At 41.3% G+C, this 27,413-nt stretch overlaps 1 protein-coding gene across 3 annotated transcripts in view; it reads left to right on the forward strand.

Moving 5' to 3' along the window:
- Positions 1 to 10,907, forward strand: part of LOC109414815 (elongation of very long chain fatty acids protein 7) — a 125,627-nt gene extending 114,720 nt beyond the window's left edge. For 2 of the 3 annotated variants that reach the window (XM_019688653.3, XM_062854085.1), the window contains exons 5-6: positions 8,751 to 8,887; positions 9,492 to 10,907. In XM_019688653.3, coding sequence (XP_019544198.3) covers positions 8,751 to 8,887; positions 9,492 to 10,031 — 677 coding nt within the window. In that variant the 3' untranslated portion in view covers positions 10,032 to 10,907. The remainder of the gene's footprint in view (positions 1 to 8,750; positions 8,888 to 9,491) is intronic. The other variant, XM_029856124.2, reaches the window with a different exon arrangement.
- The last annotated feature ends 16,506 nt before the right edge of the window (positions 10,908 to 27,413 follow it).

Below are 27,413 nucleotides of genomic sequence, written 5' to 3' on the forward strand. Positions count from 1 at the left end.
CTTGTACGGCTAGCTTCTAAAAATGATGCATAGATTCCTTTAGAATTTCTTTAAAAACTTTGCATAGATTGTTAAAAAAAATCAATTTCTTCAGATTATTTTTCATAGAGATTCTTCCGGAAGTTTTTCAAAACATTCATCTAGAAAACCTGCCATATGAACTTTCACACAAGTTCTTCATGATTTTTTTTTTTGAAAATGATGCACGGATACATTGAGAATCAGAAACTCAGAGCTCCTTCAAAGTTATGTAAGAGCTCATTAAGCAAATTCCAAAGATTTCTTCACATTCCTCTTGATGCTGTCCATTAAGTACGTAAGGATATATGGGAAGAGCGGTGAGTTTATAAAATCTTACACGCCTTACAAAAATATTTGTAAGTAAAAAGAAAATCGCGTTAACTACTGTCCCTTTGAATTCCACTAAGAATTTTCATCCTTTGACAGATACGTATTTCGACCTCAATTGTAAGGTCGTCTTCAGTGTCTTGAGTACTGGAGTCGAGTCAAGTACAAGACACTGTAGACGACCTTACAGTTGAGGTTGAAATACGTATCTGTCAAAGGATGCAAATTCTTAGTGGAATTCAAAGGAACAGTATTTAACGCGATTTTCTTTTTACTTACAGATAACTAACAAGCCCGGGCTAATCATCATCAAAAATATTGGGGTACTTATACAAACAATTTTACAAGGGTAGGAAAGGGTGTCGAAAAATCGTAAAAATCCCCCTACATAATGAATGGACAGGCTCTTAGAAATTCCGCCAAGACATGTTTCCTTCAGGAATTGCTCCAAGGATTGCTTAAGAAAGTCTTAGGAAATCCTCCAAGGATTTCGTCAGAAATTTTTCTACAGATTCTTTCAGATTTTCTTAAAAAGATTATCATGGAAAGGCTGGAAGACATTGTTTCAGAGAAACCTGCAGAAATTCTCACAGAGATTTCATAGCCGGGTATTATTTTATGTATATTTTCAGAAATTTCTCAAGGATTTCCCCCGAGTGTACCTCTAGGAATTTCTACAGGAATTCATTCAAGTAAACTTTTAGGCCTTATATTAGGAGGTTTCTTCAGGATTTTTTTTTCGAAAATACCTCAAGAGGTTTTGTTAGGTATTCTACCAGGGGTTTCCAGGTGTTTGTTCAGCTTTTCCTTCGGGAATTTCTTCTTAAAATCTATTTATGGTTTCTTAAAATATTCCTGTTTTTCGAGAAACCTGTATGCAAAACTGAGCCAAAATCCAAATTTTCATGAATTTTGGTGTCAGGAAAGCTATTTAAAAATCAATTTGAAGTTTGTATGGGAGCGATTTGTCGAATCGCCCCTCGTCGCATTTTGTTCTGGGTGGAGCTGTCAAGCAGTTGCCCAGCTGTCAAAAGGTAAATAAAACAAATAAAAATTGAAGTTGGTTTCATGTATCAAAATAAAGATCTAAAATCTGAAAAAATCATAGTGGCTCAAAAAAGTTGCTCTTTCATAAATATCTGAACCGCAATATTTTTTTTTTAAACTTAAAAACCAATACTTTCTAAAATTTTCTCAGCGATACTATCGGAAAATTTTTAAGATACTTATTCAATATTTCTAGAATCACTTCAGAAATTTCAGCAGGGAATTCTCCAAAATTTGTACCAAGAATTCTTTCAGAAGTTGTTCCAGCAGTTCCTTCAGGAATTACTCAAGCGGTTTCTTCAGAAATAAATTCAGGCATTTATCCATGAGAATGTACCAGTGAAAAGGTGCTGAAATCGGGGAATCATGACTAACTAGCTCCGATTTTATCATGAGAGCACTGAAAATAGATTATCACACATCTTGTCAGTAATCTGCCGATGCCGATTAATGACTTTCTATGGAATTTGCTATACTACAAGATAGTGTAAGGCCAAAATTATGAGGTATTACGATTCTCGGCGAAGAAGTCATAATAATTATTTCAAGAAGTTTTTTAGAAAGCTTTGAGGAAAAGTCTGGCGAATGGCTAGTTTGCATGCATCCGCAAAAAAAAAAAAAACAAAAAAAATATATCGCCAGAGAATCACTCCATATACTCCGTTCATCGTGATCATCTACAAATCGAAAAAAATGTACAAAATGAAATCAGAAAGGGAAGCATGATATTAAGGTAAATGTATAATACTAAGTATGTCATGAGGTATGTTTTGGCGCTATTATGGGTGTTCCACAAAACAATGTATTGTTATGAAGTGCTCCGTGTGTCAAAATGCTGAGAACCTCTGCATTATAAGTCATCATAATACAAACTGTTTAACCATGCATTTTGTATTATGATGACTGATTGGATATTGAAAATTTTACCATAAAAAATGTACATAAAATCGCGGGTCTTTATAATCGGGGGTCCACTAAATCGAGATATACCTGTAGTACATTTAAGTTCTTATATTGATATTACGCATAGAAGTTTTCGCTTGCGCTATGATCAATGAGAAGCTTATTCGGTGACAAACTTTTGCCTTTTGTGAAATCCGACCGTAAAGTTTAAATATTTTTCACACTCGAAATTACCTGCAAAATTTGTAATAAATATGATCTGTTTGAACATTTAGTTTCGGTTAGAAAAGCATGTTCTAAATCGAAATTACGGAATGTGTCTAGAACAAATATTACCTCTTGGAAATGAAAAAAAAAACAGACCTTGAATACATCTCCCGATAAACTAATAAAATGTTTTGGAAGGGAAAACGTTGGTTCTGATATTAAATAGCCTAAAACTAGGAATAAAATTCTGTTCACAAAATCTAAAAAAAATAGTTAAGGTCTTTCAGGAGAAGTTTTTGGGAAAACCCATAGAACTTTGGTAAAATTTCTCATGAAAATTTCCGACATTATTTGCACATCATAAACAGGACAACGTATGATCAAGGTTCTTTTCACTCACCTGACAATCGTTTGACTCATTCCACTATTACTCAGTTGGTAAGAATTTTACTAAAGAGGGATGTTCTAAACGATCGAGAAATTCGAGAAGTTAGTATAAGCAGGTAGTACTATTTAACACCTTTACGCCGTAAATTTTAAAGATAGAATATGGCGTCTTTGGGGTTATAGTGGAAAAAATATTACCTTACAAGTTTGCCGAACATCACACTATAGTGAAAGGCTTCCCAACTGAGTTCTAATGAAATGAATCAAATGATTTTCAGGTGGCTGAAAAGAACCTTGCATATATTCAACAATAGAACACCACAATCCACGGTTCTTAGGTACTAATCTATTCTCCATCCTCTTTCTTGTGCCAGCTGGTATCAGTAGCGAATACCAGCTTTGTAGGGTTGTTTTCCGGCATTGAAATACTCACCGCATCCTTCCGGCTTTGGCCGCATTCTGGTACTGGGTTCCCCGTAGCCGTAGAGTGCAGCGAGCTCGTGTTTCATCCTTCTCCGTCACACACCGTTCTTCTGCACCTCGTCGAAGATCACTATTAGCACGCGTCGCTTGAAAACTCCGAGTGCTTGCAGGTTTCCTCGAGCATTGTTCATGCCTCGTGTCCCTAGAGGACCACTGACTGGTATTTTCAGCGTTTTGTATATAATAGATTTGATGTGTGGGTGAATGACATATAATGAAAGTTTACATGATATTCCATGTCATTTATTTATATGATATGTCATGTAAACTTCGGTGATATCCCACGCTTCCATTATGTGCATCATATATGTCAGAGAACTTTACACTTTTTGATCGATCCGTGTAGTGAATGTCTTCCTTAACTTCACTCAGCGTAAAAGTTGGATGACTTTCATCCTCTGCAGTACTGACGTAGTCCTTTCCTCCGTTGCCGCTATCTTTTCCATTTCCATGACATTCAGCTGCTCGTCGAAGAACTGCTTCCAGCTTTCAATAACCGCAATACGTGATACGTTAAGCTTATGGTAGAACTTACGTGTATCTTGAGAAAAGGCACAGCAACTCCATTTCCTTACACTTCGCTTCTTCCAGAGGTGTTTTTTTACCTGGAAGAGACAAGTCTGCATCCGCTTCTGTCTGTATCCCTCTACATTCTGTCGGGTTCTATGCTGCAGCATTAGCGTCCGTATACCACGTGGACAGTCAAATCGTGGTTTTTTACCCCTTCCCCCCTTCCAGTGGAAAAGTGTGGGCTTTGCTTTGACTCCTACCCACCTGCACTACTTATTGTCCACGTTGACTTTAGAAAAAAAGTTTTTTTTTTAAGTTTTTATAAAGAATTGTTTTTTGCCTTTCTCGTACACCAAGGTGTACCGAAAGGCTATACGTTCACTCCAAAAATGAAATTTTGATAGAGCCCCCGGAGGGGCAAGTTTCATATACCAATCGACTCAGCTCGACGAGTTGAGATGATGTCTGTGTGTGTGTATGTATGTGTGTGTGTATGTGTACAAAAAAAGGTCACCTCACTTTTAGATAGTAAATATCAACCGATTTTAACGATCAATGGCTCATTCGACGCAGAATCTGGTCCCATTGTTTCCTATTGAAAATGGTTCGGATCGGTCCAGCCGTTCCGGAGTTATGGCCATTTAGGTGTTCCGGATCGGTACCCTAGGAAGGGGCCAGACATAAACATGCACCAAACCCATGCATGCGACCCATCAAACCACGGCATTTACGATAATCTGATGAACGGTGAGCAGGAAAATAGTCTCAGACCATATCTGAACCGGTAGTGTTCCGGAACCGGTTCTGGGTGTCCCGCCGGAAGTGGCCAAATATCAAATTTAACATAACTTATGCATGCGACACATCAAACAGCGGCTTTTTCGATAATCTGATGAACGGTTAGCAGGAAAACAGTATCAGACCACATCTGAACCGGTAGTGTTCCGGAACCGCTTCGGTATGCCCCACCGGAAGTGGCCAAATATAATAGAATACCAAACCCATGCATGCGACACATCAAACAGCGGCATTTTCGATAACCTGATAAACGGTTAGCAGGAAAACAATATTAGACCAAATCTGAACCAGTAGTGTTCCGGAACCGGTTCCGGGGGTCCCGACGGATGTGGCCAAATATGAAAGTGTATCAAACCCATGCATGCGACACATCAAACAGCGTCATTTTCGATAACCTGATGAACGGTTAGCAGGAAAACAGTAGCAGACCATGTCTGAACCGGTAGTTGTCCGGAACCGGTTCCGGGGGTCCCGACGGATGTCTCCAAATATAAAAGAGTACCAAACCCATGCATGCGATACAACAAATAACGGCTTTTCTGATAACCTGATGAATGGTTGTCAAAGAAATAGGGTTGGACCACATTAGGGACAGCCGGTAGTGCCGTAACCAGTTCCGGGTGACCCTCCGAATGCGATTAAATCAAACTGCGGCGATTTTTGAAACCTTTAGCATGGTTGACGAGTTTTGTGCGGAAATCAACACTGGAGACCAGAAGCTCCACGATGTCGGCCCAAAATTCAAGATGGCAGCAAAATGTTCAATGTGGCGGCTCAAAATTCAATATGGCGGCTGTTTAATAGAGATTTAGGCTCTTAAAGCATGCTATATGGGAATATTTGATATGTGGAAGATGTCTGGACTCCTAAAATGGCAACTAGAATATCCAAGATGGCGGTCTGAAATCCAAGATGGTGGCTTCAAATTCAAGATGGCGTCTGTTTAAAGAAGTTCAACCTTCCGGTTGCCCACCACCGTCAGCACCACGCTAATGCTGAACACGAAAAGCGAGATAATTCCAACGTGTTGTACAAAATACAACAGCGCGATCGCTCGAGGGTTAAGGCTCTAAAACCATGCTATATTGGTATATTTGGTATGGGGAAGACTACCAGAGTCCAAAATGGCGATCAGGATATCCAAGATGGCGATCTTAAATTTAAGATGGCGGCTCCGAATTCAAAATCGCGGCTCTTTAATGGAGTTTTAGGGCCTGAAACAATGCATTTTTGGTATATTTGGTATGGGGATGATGTCTGAATTCCAAAAATGGCGACTTGAATATCCAAGATGTTGGTCCAAAATGAAGATGGCGGCTGTTTAATGAAGTATATTTCTCGTAGGGACGATGCCTGGACGCCAAAAATGGCGACCAGAACATCCAAGATGGCAATCTTAAATCCTAAATGGCAGCTTCAAATTCAAGATAGCGTCTTTTTCTTAAGAGTTTGCGACTCAAACATAAAATGCCAGATAAACGATATGATTTCTGGTATTATGAAATGGATTTCTGTTAATTGTATGAAAGTACGATATACATCAACATTTCGCTTGAGTTTTATTGAAATGGGGTTTCGAAGGCACGAGAAAGGCGCCATCACCGCTAGGTGGATTAATTAGGGTTTTTTTTGTAAACAATTTCTTAAATATAATTCCTTATGTGTTTAATTACAAACATTCTATAGCTTTCGTAATACAAGTTATCAACATTACTTTTCTTAGTGTTGCTACAATCTAAGGTTGTTTCATTTATCTGTAGAGATGGTTTTAATGTGAAGCATTCTCAACACTTTTAAAATATTTTTTAGTTTGTTTTCTGCATCAAAAAGAATTACAGCCATGATGATGATGATTAACCTGGGCTTGTTAGGGGAATATCTGTAAATAAATGAAAATCGGGTTAAGTACGGTTCCTTTGAATTCCACTAAGAATTTGCATCCTTTGACAGATACGTATTTCGACCTCAACTGTAAGGTCGTCTTCAGTGTCTTGTACTTGAGCACAGGCCCCCTCTTGCATCCCGCTCTTTCTCATGTTTATTTAGGAGAGTGAGTAAGAAAAAAGAAAAAGCTAGCTACGCCAATAATATTTCCGAAAGTGCAATCTTCGGGCTATCGGTAAAGGGTGCAGATGTTCGTGAGTACAGTTGGGCCCTACAGCGATCGAAACGTGTTTGTTTATAAAAAGCACTTAGGCCCTTTTCACATATTATGCTAAATTTCTCTTTTTAAGAGCTTTCCTTTCTTTTACTTTTTTTGTTTATATACATCCACGTTTTCTTACCGTATTTGAACCTGAGAAGTTACAAACATTATTGAAATATTTTCGTATAAATACACTTTTATTTATGTCAACTCACAAAAACGTCATATTTACTTCATTTATTTCAACAAAAAACTATGCTAAACAAATCTAACACTCAATGCAATACAATTCTTCAAGAAAATATTTCATCAAAATCGTTAAAAAATTATTAAGTACTAAATATTTCGATTTTTTCTTTGAATATTGGGCTTTACGCCCTTTAAAAGGGCGTAACTCAAAAATGGGCCCTACGATTTTTTTCAAATTTTGTCCAGACATGCAGGATAGCCATAGAAAACGAATGGCGGGCACCGATTGGATGGAGATTTTTATTTTATAATAACGGTCTGGGGAGCACCGTGCAGGTGTAACGATAAGGGAGGCTGTGTTGGAAAAAGGTGCTACGTATGGCAATGTTTTTGGAGGCAGCGAAATCAATGAGTCGTAGGCCGTTTACGTTCGTCTGTTGGTGGGCGCTGAACTTTCCAATCGTCGGTTTGAATTACTCCTCCTGGCCTACCTGAGCATTGAAATCTCCTATGATGATCTTGACGTCGTGGCTTGGGCAGCGATCGTACTCGCGTTCGAGCTGCGCGTAAAATGCGTCTTTGTCATCATCAGTGCTTCCGGAGTGTGGGCTGTGCACGTTTATTATGCTGAAGTTGAAGAATCGGCCCTTGATCCTCAACCTGCACATTCTTTCGTCGATCGGCCACCAACCGATCACGCGCCTCTGCATATCACCCATCACGATGAAAGCTGTCCCAGCTCGCGTGTGTTGCCGCAGCTCTGGTAGATGGTATGATTACCTCTAAACGTTCTCACCATGGATCCTGTCCAACACACCTTCTGCAGCGCTACGATGCCGAACCCGCGGTCCTTCAGGTGATCGGCGAGTATGCGGGTGCTCCCAATGAAGTTGAGAGATCGGCAGTTCCACATACCGAGTTTCCAATCGAAGGTCCTTTTTGTTCGCTGGGGTCGTTGCCGTTGGTCTCGGTTCGTATTATTCTGTTGCTGATTTTCCGTTAGGGCCTGTCCATAAACTACGTAGACTCTTAGGGGGGACGGGGGGGGTCTGGCCAAAGTCTACGCTCCATACAAATTTCGAAAATTTTGTATGAACAAAAGTCTACGAGGGGGGAGGGGGGGGGGGTATGAGATGGCCGAAAAAAGTCTACGTAGTTTATGGACAGCGCCTTACAATGGTTTTTTACGGCTGGCTCGTATGGCCCACCCCCTACTTTCCGGACGATCATAGTGCACAGTTGAGCTTAGAGTCCTTCCCTGGCACTCGGACGTAGATCAGCCGCCCCTAACATGGGGATCAGACGCTGTTATGAGCCGCTCCTCTTGGAGAACAGACGCTCAGGTTTGCCGAAGCAAACCCCCCTCCCTTGCCTGTCAGCTTATGACCAAAGTTCCTACCGGCGTTGGTTACCCGATCTTCCCTAAGGTTGCTCATAGTTTCCGGCCGGCCATCGGCCATACTCATCCAGATCTAGATGCTGAATATGAGAAAATTGTTGTCGAAAATCGGCATACAACTCAGGCATTACTGAAATTACTGTTTTTCCTATCATAAAATCCAAACACATTTTTGCCTATCTGCCATTTTCTAATGAAACCAACATGCAAAAAATAAACAGCAAAATATCGCCCGTGCCAAGGAAAGCTCTAGGCTTAACAGTTTCCGTCTCATATGGCGAATCCTTTCACGACATAAACTTAATCTCACCGTCTCAACCCTTTTCTCCACAGGTGGCAATGCGACTTTCCCGAACGTAATCAACAATTTCGTGCACGTGTTGATGTACTTCTACTACATGCTGTCGGCGATGGGACCCCGCTATCAGAAGTACCTTTGGTGGAAGAAGTACATGACAGAGGTTCAGATTGTAAGTATTGTTGCCACCCAGAGGCAGCCAGCCAGTGTCAGTAGGTGGGCCCATGGAGGTTGATGAATTACGTCGTAGGGGGTGCCAAAATTTGCATAATTGTACTGCCGCTGCCGTCGCCGGGGTTCAATCGCATAGGTTAGCGAATGTAATAATGATGATTATGCAAATTATCCATCGGGACCTCTGCCAGTCAGTCAGTCAGTCAGTGTTGAAAATCGAAATGTACCAGCTGGAGCGAATTCGATAATCGTTAATTGGGTAGGCGTAGTTGTCGGTCTCGGGGTGTCTTTGATTGCCGATAGGAAATGGGGCTTAACTGGCACCGTTGTCGATTGACAACTTAATATTGGGTTTGAAAATGGTTAAATTGTTTTATTTTGTTATGCAATGGTTACGATAACTAGGATTTATTTGCATTTATGTCAACTCTTACATTCGTAACAAGCATTATTTTTTCTGGTAAAGATGTCTGAAGTTTTGATTCCTTTCATGTCTCCTCCAAAATTTGGTGTACCTGAATAGTACAGACTGTAACCTTAATACTGTTTACGTTTTACCGAAATAACTTAACATTATTCTTTCAATTCTTCCATATTCTCAGATCCAGTTCATTCTCTGCATCGCTCACTGCATCAACGCTTTGGTATCGGGCTGTCCGTTCCCACGGTTCATCTCGACGCTGCTGCTCATCAACGCCAGCATCTTCCTGGTTCTGTTTATGAACTTCTACATTCAGAGCTACAAGCATAAAGCTGCCATCGCCAAACCCATCGAATCGTCCAAGGTACAGGAAGTTACCGAGGACAACAAACTATCCAACGAAGAAACGACAACAACTACTACCGCAACTCTCACAGAAATCAACAACAACTCCATCGTATCGGTGGAATCGCTGCTGGAGAAATCCGGCAAACCACTACCTCCTGCTGCTGATCAGCATAACACAGACAGCTGTGAACACATGGAGCTGAGCTCCCCCGAAAACTGCCTAGACGAAACGATAACCGACATCAGTTTGCAAACCGAACTGCCCAAGGATGTGATAGAATCGACGGAAGGACTCCGCCAACGGATAGTAACGCTCGAAGAGCTTCAACTCGTGCCAGAACACCCGAGTCGGGTCGAGGAGCTGGCGAAATAGTTCACCCCGCTTTAGGACCCTAGGTTAATTAACAATTTCGGTTTAGCTTTCGTTTTCGAAAATGCTGCTGCTATGAAGAGATGTATGTAGAAAGGTTCAGTCTTGGGCAGGAGATGTGGTCCAGCCGGCCAAATTCCCAAAATCGGAGTGTCTTCCGCAAAACCCGAACCATTCCATCCATGTAGGTCATAATGTTTCTAGTCTGTAGAAATTTCGTCAAAACCGTACCGTGTAGGAAATACGTAGTGTTTATACTTAAAAAGTTTACTTAACCTGCATTGCATTAATAGAGGCATTCCCTCTGGCTACCGAACCCAACTGAATATTGCTCAAGTTTCCCGCTTCCGTTCATATTGCATTAAATCAATAGAAAATCTTATCAAGAAACATAAAAAAAACGCGATGTACATCTTAGTAAAGAGTAACTGAACTGAGCCAGCGCCACGACCAATGAAGAGGACGAAGAAGTCGAACAAACAAATCGTTATCTGAGGACAATTTCCGACGCTGGAAAATGCTCCCACCAGACGGATGGTTGTGCATTGTGTTAGAATAAGTTCAATAAAAAAAAGTGAAAAAAAAATCAATCACGATGAACATACTTTGATAAGTATTTAAAATCAACGTATGATCAGTTTTAGGAACAGAAGATTGAAGAAGAGGAGGATTGAGCGAACGGTTGTATAATCAAAATTTGGTGTATTTATATCCTAGCTGAGCATCATGGGCAAGCCATGATTGAAGACTAGGCAGATGCAACCTTGGGAAGCCTTTGTAGTGAGAATTTTTCTAATTGTAGAAATATGAAAATACATAGTATTCAAACGAAACGATGAAATAAAGTGTAATGTAAAACAAACTGTCTGATATTTTTACTTACGATGAATTTACAGTATGGTTCAATTAACTATTTTCGGCAACGCAGTTATCAAATTAACAAACCAGGTTCTTTATTTAGTAGACTGGGTCAACAAAGTCGATTTTTTGGAACAATGCTTTTTCGATTCCTTTTAGCGTCCAAAACAACTGTGCAGAATTTGGGAGCGATTGGTTGCGTCTCCGTATTCCGCTTTGCGATTGAAGTTTGTATGGAATTTAGTATGGGAAAACGTGCTTTTTTGCATTTTTCTCATAAATTGAAATTTTTCGTCTAAAACTATCAAACTAATGACGTTGAAGCATAGCCTAGGATATGCCGAAAAACTTTGCCGAAGACCGCAAAGTGATCCGACACTTGTGAAAAAAGTTATAACGCACAGATTGCCTGGTGGTGCTTATCATTTAACATGTAAAGGAATAACATCAATAATAAAATCACAGTTTTTGGCCTAAGTTACCAAGCTAATAACTTTTTTCACAAGCGTCGAATCACTTTGCGGTCTTCGGCAAAGTTTTTCGGTATATCCTAGGCTATACTTTAACGTCATTAGTTAAACGGTATTAGACAAAAGAATTCAACTTATGAGTAAAATGCAAAAAAGTACGTTTTCCCATACTAACTTCCATACAAATTTCAATCACAATGCGGAATACGGGGACGCAACCAATCGCTCCCAAATTCTGCACAGTTGTTTTGGACGCAAAAAGGAGTCAAAAAAGCATTGTTCCGGGTTGATGCGGTCAAATTTAAAGTTTCTCCATACAACGTTGACCCACTCTATTATTTACCCAACGTTCTGCCACGGAATTTGAGCCTTCCTCAGGGGGTAAATATTTGTATCGTTATTTGTCCTATGTTTCGTGAAATTTGTGGAAATTTGTGCATACATTAAGGCTTTAATGAGAGAATCTAAGTAAAAAGAAAATCGTGCTAAGTACTGTTTCTTTTAATTCCACTAAGAATTTGCATCCTTTGACAAATTTGTATTTCAACCTCAACTGTAAGGTCGTCTTCAGTGTCTTGTGCTTGACTCAACTCGAGAGAATCTAGTTCGCGAGAACAGATCTTTCTCTTGGGCATTTGAGATGAGACTAAGGGGTTTTCAAGAAAGTTCCCAGAGAGCTCAAAAAAGGGGTTCTAAGGGGCTTCAGGGGCATTTCAGGAGTTTTTTTTCAGGGGATTTCAGGAGCCTTTAAAGGCGTTTTTTCAGGTTTTGTAGGTGTTTAAATGGCATTACGGGAAATTCAGGGACATTTCAATAGTTTGAGAGGCGTTTCAAGGTATTTCAAAGTCATTTCAGAGAGTTTCAGCAGACTTCAGGAACATGTTAACCTTTCAGAACGCGCACCATCAAGCAACTGAAACTGCACGCTGTTTGCGCTGTATATGACGAGCGAGATTTTTGGCAGAGTTGTACTTTTTGAAAAGGTGCGCGTCTTGATGGGTTATGGGGTTACTTAAAACTTTAAGCGCGATAAGCTCTGAATTATGTTTTTCCAAAAACGTCGATGCGGTGACTACGATTGCGGAAACTGTTCTCAAACGATTTCCACGAAATTTTTTTAGAGTGTTCGCTATTCATGTGTCGTGTCCTTGAACGATCAACATTTTTCGAAATAAAAAATCATGTCAGTGTTATGATTTTTGTCATACATTTGTGCATGAAAAAAGTGATTTTCTGGGAAGAAATCGTCCCCGTATGGACATATTTTTTTAATACAGTACTGTTCCGATTTTATCACGCCCCTTTTCGAAAATGCTTTTAAATGTCCTACAAAATCTATACGCATTTTCAATATTTTTAACGTTGCAAAACACGCCTTCAATATTAATCTTGAAGAAGAGGGGAAACAGTTTCTCTCAAATGTAACAGCAAATTAATGAAAAATGGAGGACTGACACGCTGGGGGCGTGATAAAATCGGAACATTACTGTATTCTGATCGTTCAAGGAAACCACAAGGTCCTCTAGTAACGGTTTTCTTTTGTGTTTGTGCTTTCAGTTGAGCCATAAGACTGCAATCATAGACACGCAAACCTCTTTAAACAAACCTCGTTTGACATAAAATGTTATATCTTTGGTAATTAGTACTATTTTTTCATCTCAAGCTGATTTTACACATTAAATATTGTACTATGTATTACGTAAATCGAGCATTTGAAAAAATATGGTTAAATACTTTTACAAAAGTTCAAACTTTTCCTTATTTCCATGCACCTCAACATACAGGGGATGATCAAAATAACTAGGACAGGTAAAATTTTCACTTTTCAAAAAATGTTCAACTCGCTGTAACTTTTTGAAAAGGGCATCAAATATTCTCAAATTTTTACTGTAAGTTCATCAACTAGTTGTGTATCAGTGGTCAATATTTGGAAAAGATCGGGCCATTCTACACGAAGTTATAAAGATTCTAGAAAAAGGTATAATTATTCGATAGCCAACTTTGAGCTGTTATATCTCCGGATTCAATGAACCGAATGCAATGAAATTTCGATCATTTATGACTAATATAATGAACTTTGAAAAACAGTTGACTTAATTTGAAATTAGTAATATGAAAAAAAGTTATTGCGATTTCATTTATTCCATGTTTTTTCAGTATATTTATCTATTTTTCATATGCATCCCATTACTTGTTCAATTTAATGAAGGCTATTTGGTTGCTTTCCTTTGAAACATAAATATATTCAAGTCAAATAGAGGGAATTTAAATGAGCTATAATTACCATCTCGAATTTTGAAACGATGATGAAGTTTTGGATAAATTGGTGTTATATTAGAAAAATATTCTAATCGAAATAATTTTCTTCCGTGTGAAGAGTTTTAAGTTTAGTTAAATGTTTTTGATAGCTCAATATATAAGTCATAAATGATCAAAATTTCATAGCATTCGAATCATTGAATCCGGAGATATAACAGCTCAAAATTGGCTATCGGATAATTATACCTTTTTCTAGAACCTTTATTACTTTGTGTAGAATGGCCCGATCTTTTCCAAATTTTGAACACTGATACACAACTAGTTGATAAACTTACAGTAAACATTTGAGAATATTTGATGCCCTTTTCGAAAAGTTACAGCAAGTTGAACATTTTTTGAAAAGTGAAAATTTTACCTGTCCCAGTTATTTTGAGTATCCCCTGTATATAACCCCTAGGCTAGGCCCGTGCACAGAAGTGGCGCCAAGGGAGGGGTTTTTCCCAATTTCGGCAAAAGGCGGAGGGGCGCCTAGTGTATGGAGCGTCAGTAATAGGAGGGGTTTAACACCCCCCTCCCTTGTGCACGGACTTGCCCTTAGGCTGTTCCTTAGGTTTTATAGGGCGTTTTACTGTATTTCAAGGGCGTTTCAAGGGGTTTTCAGGTGCGTTTTAGGGGGTTTCTGGAGCCTTTTGAAAGCGTCCAAAAGAGTTTCAGAGGCATTTCAAACTGATTATGATGATTTCAATGGCGTTTCAATGGGCTGACACAGGTTTCAGGGGCGTTTCGAGATATTTCAGGTCAGGGTCGTATCTGGGGGTTCAAGAACACCCTAAAATCAAAGAGAATTTCAAGGGCGTTTCAAAGGGGTGTCTGAAAATCCTCTGGAACTTCCTGAAATGTCTCCAAAACCCCCCTAAAACCCACATGAACCCCATGTAACGCATCTAAGACACTCCGAAACTACCGAAAACGCCTCCATAACGCCTCTGAATCCCGCCAAATATGCTCTTAAACTTCCTGAAGTGCTTCCAAAATGACTTCCCTGAAACCCCCTCAGAAACCATGTAATGCACCTGAGACGCTCCGAAACCCCCGAAAACTCCTTCGTAACGCTTCCGTAACGCCTCCAAAATTCGCCGAAAATGCTCTGAAACTTCCTGAAAGGCTTCCAGAATCCCCATGTAACGTACCAGGGACACTTTGACACCCCTGAAAACGCCTCTGAATCCCGTTCAAAATGCTCTGCAACTTCCCGAAATGCCTCCAAGACCCCTTTCGGACCCTGATTTCGTTATTTTCCGCACAATTTGTACAGGAAATTGTGCCCGTACTAGGCACGAATTTCACTGATGATGCGTCTCCATGGTAATGGCTCTCGGACAAACGACGTTCAGTCGAATAATCCAAAACCCTCGTCCATAGCTTTCCATAGCTCTGCGCAGTAAACACTGACTTATGCCACCTTGAAATCGATAAACACATTTGTTATAGGTGATAGACGACGTAAGAAGACATGTCCTAGCACATTGTAGACGGCAATAAGAGCGTTGATCGCTCGGAAGATCTCACAGCATTCCTTCCACTCCTCCGGTAGTTGCTCTTTTCCCCAGTTCCTGGCCATCAGCCAATGCAAACAAATAGCCAACTTCTTCGGATCCATTTTGATGAGTTCAGCTGTAACATCATCCTTACCAGATGCTGTTCTTAGCTCAAGAATGGTCTCCTTACTCAGTTTACTTAGTGGGAAACTTGTTTAGTTCCCATTATCTCCTTGAGCTTTCTGCCCCATTCTGGTGTTTGTCCAACTGCTGCTTCCACCTTTCGATTACCACATGTTGGTGCGTCAAACGATCCCCGTTTTTGTCGCGGCATATAATCATAAACTTGGTGGTTGTCAAATTATATTTAATAGTGTATTTAAAAATCCCTAAAACTCTCGTTAGATGATAATACTGTAGCGAAAAAAATAAAAAACTAAAATGTATTGAAATCGACAAACATGAGGGCGCCAAAAACATGCATATCCCCCCAAGTTGGCACCTGTGTACCTACATAGGTTAATATCCGATCTATGACAAAAGATAGAAGGTCAAGTGGTCGACCCTTTGGACCGCCGATCTTTTCATCTTCGACCATTTTGTCCTGGAACCAACAATATTTCTTGGAACCAAGGCCTTTCAACGTATTTCAGGATGTTTTAGAGGGTTTTCAGGTGGGATTTCAGGGACGTTTCAAAGCGTTTCAAGGAGTTTCAACGCATTCCAGTAGACTTCAGAGTAGCTCCTCGGGGCTTCACAAGAGCTGCATGGGCGTTCCAGTGGCACGTTAAAATATTTTAAACTTAGGGGCTTCGCAGGCTCTCAGGTGAATTGTATGTGGATTTAAGGGGGTTCTAGAGTCGCTTCAAGGCATTTCATAGCGTTTAAGAAGGTTTCAGAGAGGATTTAAGGAACTTCACAGGCTTTTATGTGAGTTATACAATTCAGAAGAACTTCGCGGAAGTTTCATTGGTGATTTATAATCGTTTACATTCGTTTCAAGGCGTCTCAGAGACTTCTAGGAAAATTCAGTGGAGTTTTAGGGGGCTTCGCAGGCTCACAGGGGAGTTCTACGTGGGTTTCGGGGGGTGGGGGGATTGGTGTCAGAGGCGCTTCAAAGTGTTTCAAAGTGTTTCAAGGCGTTTCAGAAAGTTGCACAGGAGTTGTAGGAGGTTTCGCATGCTCTAGGGCAAAGCGTTTGAATGCGTTTTGAAGAGTTTCAAGGCGTTCCAAAATGTTTCAATGCAATTCAGGGTGTTTTGAAGTTTAATAGGAGCTTTAGGGGGCTTCGTTGGCTCTCATGTGAGTCCTACGGGTGATTCAGAGGCGTTACAAAGCATTTCAAAACGTTCAAATGTGTTTCAGGTGAAACGGTGGTTTCAAAGGGGTTTTAGGGGGCTTCGCAAGCCCTAGGGAGTGTTTCACGGGGATTTCAGAGGCGTTCTGGAGGTTTTAGAGGGGTTTTAAGGTATTGAGCAGGATCTCAGAGGAGTTCTAGAAGGATTTTAAAGGCGTTGCGCAAGTGTTGAATATGTGTTATCATGAATTTATTCAAACACATATATACGTATGTACATGTAAGGATGGTATCGCAGCTGAACTCATCAAGATGGGTCCAGAAAAGTTGGCCACCTGTTTGCATCGGCTGATAGTCAGGATCTGGGAAACCGAACAGCTACCGGAGGAGTGAAGAGAAGGGGTAATCTGCCCCATTCACAAGAAAGGCGACCATTTGGAATGTGAGAACTTCAGGGCGATCACTATTTTGAATACTGCCTACAAACTGCTATCCCAGATCATCTTCCGTCGTCTGTCACCTAAAACAAATAAGTTCGTGGGAAGTTATCAAGCCGGCTTCATCGACGGTCGGTCGACAACGGACCAGATCTTTACCGTACGGCAAATCCTCCAGAAATGCCGTGCACACCATGTCCCAACGCATCACCTGTTCATTGATTTCAAAGCGGCATACGACAGTATCGACCACACAGAGCTATGGAGAATCATGGACGAAAACGGCTTTCCTGGGAAGCTGACTAGACTGATTAAAGCAACGATGGACGGTGTGCAAAACTATGTTAGGGTTTCGGATGATCTATGCAGTTCATTTGAATCTCGCCGGGGACTGCGACAAGGTGATGGACTCTCATGCCTACTCTTTAACATCGCTCTGGAAGGTGTAATGCGACGAGACGGGCTCAACAGCCGGGGAACGATTTTCACAAAATCCGGACAATTTGTGTGCTTTGCGGACGACATGGACATTATTGCCAGAACATTTGGAACGGTGGCGGAGCTGTACACCCGCCTGAAACGCGAAGCAGCAAAGGTCGGACTGGTGGTGAATACCTCAAAAACAAAGTACATGCTGGTAGGCGGAACCGAAAACGACCGGATCCGTCTGGGTAGTAATGTTACGATAGGCGGGGATACTTTAGAGGTGGTGGAGGAATTCGTCTACCTCGGATCCTTACTGACGGCTGACAACAACGTGAGCCGTGAAATTCGGAGGCGCATCATAAGCGGAAGTCGGGCCTACTACGGGCTCCAGAAGAAACTGCGGTCTAAAAAGATTCACCCACGCACCAAATGCGCCATGTACAAAACGCTAATAAGACCGGTAATCCTCTACGGGCACGAGACATGGACCATGCTCGAGGAGGACCTGCAAGCACTCGGAGTTTTCGAGCGACGCGTGCTAAGACCGATCTTCGGCGGTGTGCAGGAGAACGGTGTGTGGCGGAGAAGAATGGACCACGAACTCGCTGCACTTTACGGCGAACCCAGCATCCAGAAGGTGGCCAAAGCCGGAAGGATACGGTGGGCAGGGCATATTGCAAGAATGCCGGACAACAACCCTGCAAAGCTGATGTTTGTAACTGATCCGGTTGGCACAAGAAGGCGTGGAGCGCAGAGAGCACGATGGGCGGACCAGGTGGAGCGTGACTTGGCGAGCATCGGGCGCGGCCGAGGATGGAGAGTGGCAGCCACGAACCGTGTAGGGAATCGCGCCACTTGGGCGGTGGCTTCTATATTCGTCTGTTTTCCACTATAACTCAGTCAAGTTTTAACCAATTGACACAACTTTTGGAATGTGGTGAGATAGGTATAGTATCTACTCGTGTACAACATTTCAAGTCAATTGGTTCAAAATTGGATGAGTTATAGTGGAAAACAGACGAATATAGAAGCCACCGCCCAAATGGCGCGATACCCTATTATGGAGAAATATTGTTGATTCAGTTTTATATTGAATTTTATGTAATACTAAATAAATGAATGACGTATGTACATACAAATTTGATGAATGCATTCGAATTTAACATTTTTCGTGCATAGCTGAAGCGTACCCCGCTGACGTAGTGCACGCTTAGTGTGCCTGTCTGGATCATAATGACCCCAATGCACGACTAGGGTTAAGCTGTGTTTGATTACTTATTGTCAGTATTGAAAGCCTCCAAAATTGATCCAATTATTTATCACAAGATGGGTTTTCCTAAAAATGTTTCTAGTTAATCCACACCATATGAAATTATAATTTGGCTGGTCGAATCTAGAAACGGCTACATCGAAAAATTCTTGCAATTTATCTTCAGAATTCAACATATTTCTCTTACCTGATTACTCGATTAAGCGAATAAAGTAAGGACTGTATCGGAAATTAACTATAAACGTTCAAAATACTCTATCTCGAAGCACGATTGGTCATTTTATTCCGGTTCTTCTATGAAATCTTCGCAATATAGTTAAGTTAAGAACAGCTTGAAGAAATTTGGAAAATGTTTAGTATTATTGAAAATATGGTTCTATAAGTATAACACACAAAATAACAATCTGTACAAACTGCATTTTTTTAATTTTTTTCAACGTTTCAATAATTTGTAGCGAAAAGAAATTGTACGTGGAAAAATCTGGAAAATTATCATTATTATTAGCAGTTATGTACATATAACATATCACTCAATACCGACTTTTAAAATTCTTCTTTTGGTTAGAAAAACCTTCAACATTTGGAATTTGGTCTATTCCAAGAAACACCTACTTTTTGGCCGAACTTTGACGCTCTGTTTTAAATATCCTCAGAAGTTATTAAATTGCGTTCTCTGGTAAAACTACCTCTTCAATAGATTTAAATGCATACCCAATTGAAAAAAATGCAAATTTTCAACTTTATGTATTTTTTATTTGCGTAATCGTTCTTTGAAGACACATAAAAAAAGAGTTTCTCGAAAAAATGCCTATTTCCCATTTTAAAGAATTGCCATAAACTGCGGAGGGAATTTTTCTTGATAAAAATATTTTTCCACAGTTATCGCAATTTTAAATTTTTAGGAGGTGTCCAAAATTTCAAAAACATATGTGCAATCTTTGTGATAAAAGTCCAAGTCAAATGATTATTTTTTGAAAATCAGAACTGCCATTCTTTAATTAAAAGGTTTTTAAAGTATCTCCAAAAATAAAGTTATGTTTATTTCGAACAGATTATTTTTTAGGCAATTGTAAACGTTTATAGTTAATTTCCAATACAGTCCTTAGTTGTTAGATTTAGATCGGTTTCGGTAGGGGAGACTGGGGTGACTTGATCCCTTTTCTTAATCCACCTGAAACTTTAAGAAAAAACACAAAACTAGATCCGATTTCCGTACAAAATGGCAGGTAAACATCTATTGTAAGTTAATACACAACAGAAGGCCTTTAAATTATTGTTAAAGTTTTCAAAACTGCGTTTTTATGGAGGCATGTCTTATGATGAATTTTTCAAAAATGAGTGACACTTAATTCCCCTTTGAGCACATGGTTTATTTAAAGGGAAAATAATTCCAGAGTCTTCCTATTCATTTTCTTTTCGAGTTTTCTTGTATTTTCGATGAATATGAAGTGTTTGAAATTTTAAGATTTCCTTAAATTTTTAAGGATATGTCGTATTTTCAAAATGGGGAGACTTGATCCCCCTTTTCTTGGTTTGTACTAAAGTTATAATTATCTGACACATTTTATCGTTTAATAGACTAGAATTCCAAGTAAATAGAGGCTTTCGAATAGAATTTTATTTTTCACATGTATAATGTGTGTGTAATCCTCGAGGGATCAAGTCTCCCCATGTCACTGTTGTGTATACTAAGCTGAATCAATTAAAATATGTTAACAGCAGCCTTATTTGGATAAATAAGTTTGAAAGTATTTTATTTAAACTATCCCGGGTAGAGGTGAATAACAAACCAATAACTAAAGAATAACATATTTTGTCTTCACATCTTAATTTGCAATTCTCTAGTTCTTTATGAATAGCTCAGAATTACTCATAAATTACAAAATATGCCATCATTGTAAAACTTGTAATTGACGAGTAATTATCAAATACTATAATAACATAATAATAACAAATAATACTATCATACTTTCCTGTCACAATATCAAAACAATAACATAATTTACCATCATATTAATATATGTTATTATTTTGGCATTCTTTTTGCTATTATTTTGTTATTACAATGGCAAAATCAGATATTCTTTAGTTGTTATGCCATAGAAATTTAGTTATTATTTTTGTTATTTTAACTCTTATTTCAAACAAACTAATAGCAAATTTTGCCATTCAAACATTCTATTTTAATGGTAAAATTTGCCCTTAATTTGCCATTTTGCTCTACCCGGGATGTGCTGTGAAATTTTGACACGATTTGGTTCAATTTTCACAAAGTTACTGAAATTTTTCGGAATCGCCTAAAAGATTTCTGAAGGACTGAAAACAAACCATTAGCCTTTAAAAAATAATGCAATGTACAATCGAAATCACTTGTAGCCAAAACATAGTCGTTTGTCCAGGAGTAGTTTTGGAAAAATTATGTTTGAAGAAAAATGTTTTTGATTCCGAGCAAATATGGGGGAACAAGTCTCCCCGGGGGATCAAGTCTCCTCAGTCTCCCCTACAGATTAAGTAGCCAACACCATAAGCGTAGACATTATTCTCTCATTCTCTGAGCTTCATTTTCGGATACTGTGCTCCACATGTTATATACTTTTCTGTACCAGCTAGCCAGTTAGTTATATCCGAGCCACCTAGCACATCGCATGTAAAATAAATAAGCTCAGGAAAATAAAGTTGTTTCCCTCTGCAAATTAATAAAGTGTAGTGGCCTTTATCAAAGTGCAGTGAGTTAAATATAATTTGGGTGTGCATATATCATCCTTGTGAAGTTCCTGCATGCTCTTCGGAACTTGAGGCCAATATTAGGAACCGGATCTACTTTGTGAGGAGCGGACCTGGTGCCGTGGTTAGAACACATGACTAACAAGCCGAGCAACTGGGATCGAATCCCACTCCCGACATACTCACAAAATATGGGTTCTTCCTTCGGAAGGGAAGTAAGGGAACGTCCATAAATTACGTCACGCTTTATTTATTTATTTATTTGTTTACATCAACAGGCATAATGCTGCCCCAATGATGTTGATAGGAGTAGTACTACATTAAACTGTAAATTAAGCTTTGAGGGGGGAGGGGGGGTTCAGCGAAGTGTGACGACCCATACAAAAATTTCAGAGGTTTCATACAAAAAGTGTGACATAGGGGGGAGGGGGGGTTGAAAATGGTCGATTTTTGCGTGACGTAATTTATGGACGTTCCCTAAAGCGTGGGTCCCGAGATGAACTAGCCTAGGGTTAAAAATATCGTTAATACAGATAAAAAAATCTACTTTGTTTAGCGGAACGAGGAGTGGGAGAGTCACGTCTGGAAGTAACAGATACAGATAAGCCTAGACCTGCCCCAACAGTAGTGTTTAGTAGGATAATTCGCGATTGTTGTGAGAGTTTGTCTTCATCCCATCAGGGTACCCGAATTTGTCTTCATTTTTCTCAGAGAAGTGACCTAACCGTATGCGATAATTGGCGGGGCTTCATGATACTGTGTTATGTTCTCACTCCAACGGCAGGAACCAGGACTCCGTGCCGGACGATCATGTGTGGAGAATATTGTCACGCTCCGTATCATCTTGGAGCATATCAATGAATTCCAAGATTCTCTCTACCTGGTGTTCATTGATTACGAAAAAGCTTTCGACCATCTCAACCATGAAAATATGTGGCTAGTCCTCAGATGCAAGAATGTTGTTGAGAAAGTCATCGGCCTCATTAGGGCATTTTCGTGCAGAGTATTGCACAACGGTGTCTTGGCCGATCCCATCCGGGTCGTTGCTGGATTGAGGCAAGGATGTATACTATCACCGCTACTGTTCCTCATCGTAATCGACGAGATCCTGGTAGGTGCGATTGATCGTGAATCATATTGTGGGTTGCTGTAGCAGCCCATTACCATGAATGACAAAATGCCTTCGAACTGGCTGATGATGTGGCTTTCCTAGCTCAACGGCGATCTGATATGTAGAGATTTGGACCATCAAATAAATGAAATGAGACGAAGATCTCGTACTCGTACATAAACTGTTGTGTACATGTACGTCAATGCAGCAAAACAAAAATTCTAGGTTGTCATGAGCTTCTGATGGCGACATGGCACAAAATTTAAAGATTATCCATAGGACCAGCATTAAGAAAAGGATGACAGAGAATGTCAAAAAAGGAAAATTTTAGCGTTAAAGAAATTGTTAACGAATCCTCATCCTACCCTAATAGGATAACCTGTCAAACGTCGGACGGTACACTGAAGTCTTACCTCGCAACAACGTGTAATCGCTCAGGATGGAGATTATTCACTCTGTTTTTTTTTTCCGGTGGCAAACCTATAACCAGTCCAGTCAATTAAATTTATTTATTAGACTAATAACCAATCAAAAGTTCCACCTCTTTAACCGACGCAATTTCCCCCGAAAACGAACCCGACCGACCTATCAAACTCGTCCCGAACCGGAAGGTCAATCAGAGAAAGTTTCGTTCCAGAATTCTCTTATTAAATCCATACCGGCGGCGGCGGGCGACACATGCCAGCACAAGAGTTATCACCACACCATGGCAAAAGTCCCTGCAGCGTGGAACGGTGGTATCGAGCGAAAAAAAAACTCGCACAAACAGAAGAAATCAATGTGGGACCACCGACATCACCATCGACAGGAAGCTACTTTCCTGTTGATTTTTGTGCCGCATCCCCCGTGTCTCCACCACCCAGGCGCCGAGCCACGCTTTTTCCCACCCAATAACGCAAACACCCTGATTGGAAAGTTTTTCATATCCTGTCAAAACTGGTTGGCCAAAGTCACAAGTTAACTTTGGAACCGGGACCGCCTTACAGCAGAACCGGCAGCCTGAGCAGAAGAAAGTGGTTTCGGTGGTTTCCAATTCTCGCTGGTACCATCAACTTTTCTATGCTTTTACAGTTTACGTCGTCGACCGACCGACGAGAAAGAGATTCTATCGTGTTATTGACATCAATTCCATTCCCCAGTGATTTCTGCAGTTCTACTTGTTTTAATACTGGTCTGGGGCTGCAGCCAGAGCAAGGTAAAAACAATCAACCGAAGAAAAATTTCACCATTACTTTTAGCAAGGTGATGTTTTAGCGGGCAAGTTTCCCAAGCATTGCCTTGGGGTGGGTACCTTGTGTCATAGTATGGATAGCACTTTGTAGGCAGCATTCAAAATAGTGATCGCCCTGAATTTCTCACATTCCAAATGGTCGCCTTTCTTGTGACTGGGGCAGATTACCCCTTCCTTCCACTCCTCCGGTAGCTGTTCGGTTTCCCAGATCCTGACTATCAGCCGATGCAGACAGGTGGCCAACTTTTCTGGGCCCATCTTGATGAGTTCAGCTGTGATACCATCCTTACCAGCTGCTTTGTTGGTTTTGAGCTGGTGAATGGCATCCTTAACTTCCCTCAGCGTGGGAGTTGGTTCATTTTCGTCCTCCGCTGCACTGGCGTCGTCGTTCCTTCCACTGCCGTGGGCTCCCGTGCCTACGTTCTCCACGCCGTTCAGGTGCTGATCGAAGTGCTGCTTTCACCTTTCGATCACCTCACGTCCGTCCGTCAAGAGGCCTCCGTCTTTATCCCTGCATATTTCGGCTCGCGGCACGAAGCCGTTGCGGGATGCGTTGAGCTTCTGATAGAACTTCCGTGTTTCTTGTAAACGGCACAGCAGTTCCATTTCTTCACACTCCGCTTCTTCCAGGTGACGCTTTTTCTCCCGAAAGAGGCGGGTCTGCTGTTTCCGCTTCTGTTTGTAACGTTCCACGTTCTGTCGAGTCCCTTGCTGCAGCATTACCGCCCTCGCTGCATTCTTCTCCTCCAAAACCGTTCTGCACTCTTCGTCGAACCATTCGTTCCGTCGATTCCGTTCCACGTACCCGATGGTGCTCTCGTCTGCGTCGTTGATGGCTGCTTTCACTGTACTCCAGCAGTCCTCTAGAGGGCCCTCATCGAACTCGCCCTCGTCTGGCAACGCGGCTTCGAGATTCTGCGCGTATGATGAGGCGACATCCGGTTGCTTCAGTCGCTCTAGGTTGTACCGTGGCGGTCGCCGGTATCGTGCATTGTTGATGACGGAGAGTTTTGGGCGCAGTTTGACCATCACCAGATAGTGGTCGGAGTCGATGTTGGCGCCACGATAGGTTCTGATAATGTCGGAGAAGTGCCGTCCGTCAATCAGAACGTGGTCGATTTGAGATTCCGTCTGCTGTGATGATCTCCAGGTGTAACGATAAGGGAGGCTGTGTTGGAAAAAGGTGCTACGTATGGCCATATTTTTGGGGGCGGCGAAATCAATGAGTCGTAGGCCGTTTTCGTTCGTCTGCTGGTGGGCGCTGAACTTACCAATCGTCGGTCTGAATTCCTCCTCCTGGCCTACCTGAGCGTTCAAATCTCCTATGATGATCTTGACGTCGTGGCTTGGGCAGCTATCGTACTCGCGTTCGATCTGCGCGTAAAATGCGTCCTTGTCATCATCAGTACTTCCGGAGTGTGGACTGTGCACGTTTATTATGCTGAAGTTGAAGAATCGGCCCTTGCTCCTCAACCTGCACATTTCTTCGTCGATCGGCCACCAACCGATCACGCGCCTCTGCATATCACCCATCACGATGAAAGCTGTTCCCAGCTCGCGTGTGTTGCCGCAGCTCTGGTAGATGGTATGATTACCTCTAAACGTTCTCACCATGGATCCTGTCCAACACACCTCCTGGTCCTTCAGTAGATTGACGAGTATGCGGGTGCTCCCAATGAAGTTGAGAGATCGGCAGTTCCACGTACCGAGTTTCCAATCGCAAGTCCTTTTTGTTCGCTGGGGTCGTTGCCGTTGGCCTCGGTTCATATTATTCTGTTGCTGATTTTCCGTTACAATGGTTTTTTACGGCTGGCTCGTAGGGCCTGACACCAACCCCCTACTTTCTGGAGGACCATAGTGCACAGTTGAGCTTAGAGTCCTTCCCTGGCACTCGGACGTAAATCAGCCGCCCCTAACATGGGGATCAAACGCTGTTGTGAACCGCTCCTCCTGGAGAACAGACGCTCAGGTTTACCGAAGCAAACCCTCCCTTCCCTGTCAGCCTACGACCAAAGTTCCCACCGGGGTTGGTTACCCGATCTTCCCTAAGGTTACTCATAGTTTCCGGCCGGTACCGCGTGGAGGTAGGGATAGGAGTTGCTGGGCAGAGGCTAGTGGATCACAATGGGATCTGAATTGCGCAGCATACCCAGCCTTTACCGCGCCAATTCTTACAATCGTCAAGATATTAAAATTTACCTTTCGTCGACCGGTCTCGGGCGCGATGTCGCCCATCAACAGGACAATGTCCGACTGATTGCCTGGTAGACACGACACCCCAGTAGCATCTCTTCTCTTCGGACGTGTACGAACATCGTACGAAAACTGAATGCAATCAGTCGCACATTGTCCTAATGATGGGCGACATCGCGCCCGAAACCGATCGACGAAAGGTAAATTTTAATATCTTGACGATTGTAAGAACTACAAGTGTTATGTCTCGTCTCACGTCGCACGTAATTGTGAATGTCGTTACTGTTCTTACGTTGGCACAAATCACGAAGATTTTATTGTGCAATAGGTCTAGGAATACATTTTATAATATTTATATAAATTAAGATTGGATTCTCCTAAGGAGCAATAAATTCTGAACCAGCACATCATGGCGCGGCGTTTCAATTGAATCGCGGATACTAACTTTGGATTAACTTTATTCGGCCTGTAGAGCAAACCAGCAACACAATTCGAGCTTCGGAATTGAATAAGTCTCACCCACTGACTGTTCCATCCGTTCTGAAAGCCACAATTCACATGCAAATACCGATTTCCATTCTTACAATCGTGCATATTGATGATGATACTGCTGGCTGTTTGCCTCTTGCAGGCTGGAAAGCCCATCGCGCCTTCCAAGGGCCTATTGAACTGAACGGCCACCACGACCGGTTCTTGGAAGCAAAGCAGCCACATTCTCGATGGACGCGGCAGCTAGCAGCGTCTCTGAAATCCAATACCGCTAAGTGCAGGACGAGAAAGATCTGATAGAGGTGAGTTGCTCAACCGCCGACCGATGATGCGATGTAGTGTGCCAGCCAGACGAGGAAGTGACTCCTCGAGTAAGCGAATGCGGAATGTATTTTGCAATTCAATTCGTTCTTTGCCGTTCTACAGAGCTTGATATCGTCAGGATTGCCCGAGTGGATGGCAATAACACTAGTTTACAGCATTTTTGAACTCGGTAAGCTGATGATCGTTTTTAGTGTAGACTCATGCCCTGAGTTCGAAAACGCGAAGGAAAAAATACATTAGAGCGGAAATTTTTGCAACTTTCCATACAAGGCTGTTGATTTGAAATCGATTTTTTTCATAGTTTAAGCAAAGTGTCTGTCTTCATACACCAAGTTGTTTTTTACTTATTAAAAAAAAAAAATTATACAAATCTTTAATTTTTTGAAAAATCTGACGCAAAACTGTGTTCAGACGATCGTTAAAATTAGCTTTCTATTCTTAAAAATGAAAATTGGGTAACTGCAATGTGAGATGTTTGAAGTTTAGTAAACTCCATTTTTTATTTAAAACTGTAAAACTTGATTACTCGAGCGATCACCATTTTGAATGCCGCCTACAAAGTGCTATCCCAGATCATCTTCCGTCATCTTTCACCTAAAGTGAGTTCGTGGGAAGTTATTGAGCCGGCTTCATCGACGACCAGTCGACAACGGACCAGATCTTCACCGTACGGCAAATACTCCAGAAATGTCGTGAATACGAGGTTCCAACGCAACACCTGTTCAACGACATCAAGGCGGCATACGACAATATCGACC

The sequence above is a fragment of the Aedes albopictus genome, chromosome 2 (assembly GCF_035046485.1).
Source record: "Aedes albopictus strain Foshan chromosome 2, AalbF5, whole genome shotgun sequence".
Taxonomy (NCBI): domain Eukaryota; kingdom Metazoa; phylum Arthropoda; class Insecta; order Diptera; family Culicidae; genus Aedes; species Aedes albopictus.